General features: G+C 45.0%; 1 protein-coding gene across 4 annotated transcripts in view; it reads left to right on the forward strand.

Moving 5' to 3' along the window:
* The window catches only part of IRF2 (interferon regulatory factor 2), a 39,552-nt gene extending 37,675 nt beyond the window's left edge, over window positions 1-1,877 (forward strand). For all 4 annotated transcript variants that reach the window (XM_004174812.6, XM_072928338.1, XM_030271268.4 and 1 more), the window contains one exon: window positions 533-1,877. In XM_004174812.6, the coding sequence (XP_004174860.1) occupies window positions 533-844 (312 nt within the window). In that variant the 3' untranslated portion in view covers window positions 845-1,877. The remainder of the gene's footprint in view (window positions 1-532) is intronic.
* The last annotated feature ends 4,308 nt before the right edge of the window (window positions 1,878-6,185 follow it).

A 6,185-nucleotide genomic window follows, 5' to 3' on the forward strand; every position in this document is an offset into this window, starting at 1 on the left:
CTGTAGACTGCCAGTAGTGACTCCACAGACCTCCTTCAACAGAACATGCCATTGCAGCATCTGTGGTGAGCAAACAACTGAATGATCATCTACGCTGTGATGAGGGATGCACTGTCAAGTGACACTGGTTTCCCAGCAGCCTCACCTGTATTGCTAGCTTGGGTAGTGTTGGGTCTCTGTGCCTGCCTCTCTGGTAACAGAGGAGACACTACCGTTTGGAGTTTTAAATGTCTGCATCCATTTTTGTCTCTGGCATACTGGGAATAAGGCCTTTATTTTCCATTCAGAGGAGCTATAGATAGTGCTTCTTGAGTGGTGGAGAGCCAACAAAATTTAAGCCCATACATGATGTCAGAAAAGGAGAAATGGCTGAGAGCAAAGTTATCCTAAGCTAGTGACTAGAGGCTCAGGCTCCTAGAGGTGCAATAATTCCCATGCAATATGTGGATATTCCTATATTCATCTTGTTACTTGGAGTACTTCACAAAGTTGTGTTCTCTTACACAGTCTTCCTTTCTTCCCCCATTTCTAGGGACGACTTCATTGGCAGAAAAAAAACATTGAAGGCAAACAGTATCTCAGCAATCTAGGAATGAGGAACACTTCTCATATGCTTCCCAGCATGGCAACTTTTGTAGCCAACAAGCCTGACCTCCAAGTCACCATCAAAGAAGAAAGCTGCCCACTGCCTTACAATAGCTCCTGGCCTCCTTTCCCAGACATCCCTCTGCCACAAGTAGTGTCCACAGCCTCCACAAGCAGCAGCCAGCCAGACCGTGAGACACGGGCCAGCGTCATCAAGAAAACGTCAGACATCACTCAGTCAAGAGTCAAGAGCTGCTAAGCCTTTGACAGTGTGGTTTTTTAGCTTTGTTTTGTTTGGTTTTGTATTTTATGTTTCTCTAGGAGAGGTTCATCCCTTGACGCACAGAGACAAACCCTAAGGTAAAGCCTTGGCAATATAAACATTGCAGTGTCTGACTCCAGTGCCGGATTGTTTTTAACTCAGGACTCCAGCAGTCAGTGTGTATACCTGAACCCATATTTCCAAGGTTGCTACATAGGAGAAGAACCCAAGAACTTTGGCCCACTCACAGGTTCCAGTGTTTCATAAGAGGACCAACCGACCACAAGGGAAGTGGTGCTGCTGCACTTCTTGCTGTCAAGGCTGTGATGGAACTGAAAGCCTCAGAATGGGAGAGAAAATGTGAACTAGCTGGAATATTTTTAAATAAAGAAAAATCTATTGTGAATATTGTACATAGTGCAGTACTAGCAAAGTTGCAGTCTGCTTCTGCACCTTATTAAGAAAGCACTTACAAAAGGCCTTCTATTACCTTGCTCTACTTAATGGCACATTGAAGGTCCCTCTCCACCTGTATTCTTTTCCAAGGCTATTCTTGCTGAAGTGTCTTTAAAGAATAGAGGAAGGGAAAGGAAACTAAAACTTTCCATGTGGATTTCATACGTTCTGAGACTGCTTTCATCATGTTTGTTTCTAATCTGCTATGCTTGAATGCCGCGTGGTACAATAGAAAAAATAAAAGAAACTTATTACAGAGATATTATGCAAATTCCCAGATTTAAAAAAGAAGAAAAATACTCTAATTCTAACCAGAGCAAGCTTTTTTATTTTTTATACAGGGGAATATTTTATTCAAAGTAAAATTCTAAAGTGAATATAATTTTTTTTAATCTTTTCTACAGCAAAATTTATAATTTTAAGATTCAGTCCTTGGTTATCAGCAGTTATGACATCCTTGTGGCACATTTTTTTTTAATTTTGTAAAGGTGAAATAGCTTTTATGAGCTCATGTAGCAATCAGATTATCCTGTGGATTGATAATAAATATGGTATATAGTTAAATTTTTAATAATCCTCTTGTTTGTCTCTCATTTTTAATCTTTCAGAAGCCCCAGATGGCATGGGTTTGATAGGTGAATGTGACCTCTCAGTGAGCAATTAGCGTAAGCTGCCTTTACAATTTCTGGAGTACCCATCCAACAGGATGGGAAGTGCTGTGCTTGAGGCAGCTGAAGGTGGAAAGAGGAACTAGGACTGAAAGGTGACTTATTCAAGTTTGGCCTCAAATGTAGAGGTTGGGAACTGGGGCATCTCTTCAGCTGTTATTCTGTGGCTGTGCTTTGAACAGGTTACCTCGTGGAAGGGATCGTGTCAAAATCAGCCATACTTCCACTGTTCCTCATAGATCCCCATGTGGCTTGCTTGCAGCTTCCTTATCTGGAAAAATTTCATTTTGCAGTCTCAACCAATTAATGGAATGAATCAGAAATCAAGTTAGCATTGTCCAGGGCTTTCAACATAACTGCATGATGGCAAGTTCTGATTCCTGGAAAGCTGTAGTGTATCTAAGTAAGGGTGCACAATGACACGTGGTTGTGGCAGTGGGCAGGCTGTGTCCATTGCAAAGCACTCTACACTTTGGGCTGGCACAGGCAGAAGTTGAGAGCACTCACCTTTTTGCAGTTTTTTAAGCTGTTGGGTGTGACACAGATTGATTCAGGTACATAAAATATGTGGACAGAGTGCCCTTCAGATGTGATTACCATTCTCATATCAGCCTGACAGGTGTGTGAGCTGAGAGCAGAGTATATTGGGCTGATGCACAGTCACATGCACAAAAATGGCTGTGTCACAGGGAGATCTGTTACCTGTGCTTGCACAAAGTCATAAAAGCCATCCAGCCTTTAATAGCATAACTGCCAATTCACCTCCGAAACTCTGAGATCCAGGTGCCTGTCCATTAGCACTACAAGCAATACCAAGTTAATCTTGTGCAATTCTGTGATGTGCTCAGCTGAGATGCCTGCAAGAATCTCTGATGGGAGGCAGGTAAGGGCCGGGCTCTCGGTGTGCAGCTACCACAAAGCTTGTGGGCAAGGCACTGCCCATGCTCGGTACACCCTTACACCTCACGTCCTTAGATGCCTCAGGAGACACTCCCTGCCCCTGTGCTGCTTCTGGCATCATCCCACTTGGTAGTGCGGGTGGCAGGCCGGGTTGGCCTCATCCCTGCTGCCTTAGGCTAGCTGCTTTTGCCGTCTGTCTGTTAATTACTTTTGCCGACTGGATTTATTGCAAGGGGCTAGTGAGGGGAGTGCTGGCACATGTGTGGGTATTTCTTAAACCAGAGAGGGTGCACTTTCTCCCTGCTGATACTACAGCAGAAGAAACAGCTCAATGACCTTTCTGGTGAGTGCTTTTAGGGGGATTTCCACCTCTGCATTAACAGCAGCAGGTGCACGATGTTTTTGTCAACAATAATGAAAATAGTAGTGGGGAGGAAGGAAACCATGGGGACCACAAATAGTGCTTTGCCCAGGACCCCAGACTTTCTGAGGAGGCAAAGGCAGTTGCACAAAGGCTTGGGATGCACAAAATTCAGCTATAGTTCATTACAGCTTTTCAAATGAGGTTTTCTTCTGTGTGTGGCAGCTTTAAATAACTCAGCAAAGGCACAGAAAGCCCTATCAAAGTTTGGTATATTACTTTTTGATGAGTAGCTGATAGGTCGCTCCTTTGGGCTAGTTCTGCTCTCAATTACACACCCATGATCTAAATAATTCAGCAGCAGCTAAAAGGTGTGTTGCTAAGCTTCTCACCACTAAAACTCCAAGCACTGCCCAGCCTTCTTGGTGAACTTGTGTTCAGATCTAATTCTGGACTGCTGTAAGAAGGTGAAATGTCAGTGGAAATAGCTCCTTGTTTTATACAGGCTAATATTGCTGTAGAGACAGTGGAGAGGAATCTGAATCACTGATTTTATTTTCATTTTGTAAGGAGCGCCTCTCTCAGGCCTCTGTGCTGTAGCTGTTCTCTGGAGAACACCTGATAGCGCCTTCATTCCCTCCACTCTTGAGGTACGGTTTCTCAGCTGATTTATACCCCTCTTTCTGTCCTTTAAAGTTAGTGCCTTTGTATATGTTTCTCCAGACTGATTCTCAGGAGAAGGTGAACTTTTAAGGTGTCCAAACCAGGTAGAAGTATTGGGATTTGCCAAGGTGCTGCCCTGAAACATGGGGGAGCAGCAGGAAGTTGGGCGGGTGCTATGTGCCCGTTTAGAGATATTATCTCTCACAGTCAGTGGTGTTAAGTTTCAGTTTTCGGTAGTATTTTTACTCTCGGGCAATTTCTTTCTTTCTTTTTTTGATTTTTTAAGAACTTTAAATATTACTGCCACACAAGTCACTCTTAACATTTTAAAGGCCACTTTTTGTTCCTGTTGCACATGACAAGGCACAGGTCTGTCAGATACAGCAGCTGAGATACTTTTCTGAATACAGTTCTCTGAGGGCAAGAAAATATGGACATAGAAACAGGGGTGTAGGCTTGTTTCTGGTTCAAGCCCTCAAGAGCTGATGGCTATTAAAGAGTATTTTAGTGCCTGGGGTGGGGCCAGTCTCAGTGCCCCGGAGGCTGTGTCGAGCTTCCAGGTGGTCATGGCATTTGTGTGCACATTCAGCCGCCCGGGGATTTGTGGGACTGCTGCAGCCCAGCCCAGCTCCTCCTGCCTTCATTTTTGTTTTCCATTTGGCTTCTGTTATAAATGAAAATTGATCCAGCCAAATTAAAACCGAAAATAAAATATTCATTTTGCAATCAAATTCTATCTAGCCAGCCACAAGGAAGGAACAGTGCCGAGCCCGGGATCAGGTGTGCAACAATAAGTCAGCCTCAGTAGAGGTTCCCTCTGCCCACACACCTCCCTCCTGGTACGAGCGGTTTTTATAGGGAAAATTCTGCCCGAGGCCAGGGTTACAGCAATCAGTCCTTTTCTTCCCCTTCAGAGTCCCACACATTGATGAAATTTCTTTTCTTGGCATTGGGGTGGAACAATCCAGTGTCTGGTGTTGATGAATCCCCTTGTGTAGGTATGGGAATGGCATTCACATGTATTGGCCCGGAGGATTTCTATGATATCAGTCTCGGGTCATTGACGATGAGCAGTGCCCATCTCCAGACCAGCCACATCCATTTACTTGTAAATCGGGTTTTAACATATGCCATGTTTCACTTACGAGGGTGAGGGGGGACTCCTAATACAAACGTGTGTGCTTCAACAAATATTCAATATTACATATACCATATTAAAATTGGCGCGAATTATATCTACTACACATAACACTTCCCTTCACATTTTTGGTTCCTTTAGCCATTTCACACGTGCACTGTGTGAGTCCTGCAGCTGGAGTTTGCTTCATATCCTTTCCAGCCTAGTCCTCCTTAGTCCCTCCTCCCTGGCTGCCTTCCTGCCCTCTCCCTGCATCAGTCTGTAGGGCCCTGCCAGCCTCCCTTGCCTCACCCGCCAATTTTCCCCAGCGGTGTGACTTGGTGCTTTCATCCTCTCCTAAGTAGCCTCCAGCAGTGTTCTGGGCATCTGTAGGGAACACTTCAATCCTGTACCACCCTTGGAGCAGTGTGCTGGTTTTGGCTGGGCCCAAAGTCTTGGACTAAATTAACTTAATGGACATTCTGTGGACACTTTATGGGCATTTTATGAACATTTTGCAGGGATTGATATATGTGTATTTTTCAAAGGATGGGAAGGAGGTGATGGTTAATTAGGATGTATTGAATACTGTAGGACCTAAGCATGACATGAATGGTGTGGGATAAGGAGTGGAGGATGTGCTGGTTTCGGCTGGGGTTAAGTTGATTTTTTCACAGTAGTAGGAGAAGGTTATGTTTTGGATTTTGAACCAAAATTGCCCACTGTGTCACCTAAGCCTTTTTGCCTCCAGTGGACAGCCATGTTATGGAAGGGGATAAACCAATTGACACGGACTACATAAAAAATGGCATGGAGCAGCCCTGAGTCACCAGTGTGGGGCTTTCCCCTGCCCCAAAACACGGCCCTGCTCCTCCCAGTGCGGCTCACCCCCTGCCCGCACAGCCCGAGTGCCTCTGGGGGTGCTGCATCCTCCCGTGGGGTGCTGTGGTACCCCACTGTGCCCAGCCACATCCCTGCTGCCATGAGGACAGAGGACCCTGCAGATGACGCCTTTCAAGGTGGCTTTCCCTAAAAGCCATTTCCTTGAAGGCTTCCGCTGCCCCAGCACATTCTGTGTGACTCATCCTTGTATTTGAACATTTTGCAGCTTCCTTTGGCGTTTGCCATACTTTTCTGGAGAAAATGAGGTAATTCCTGTTTTGCTGGAAGGCC

Source organism: Taeniopygia guttata, chromosome 4, assembly GCF_048771995.1.
Source record: "Taeniopygia guttata chromosome 4, bTaeGut7.mat, whole genome shotgun sequence".
Taxonomy (NCBI): Eukaryota; Metazoa; Chordata; class Aves; order Passeriformes; family Estrildidae; genus Taeniopygia; species Taeniopygia guttata.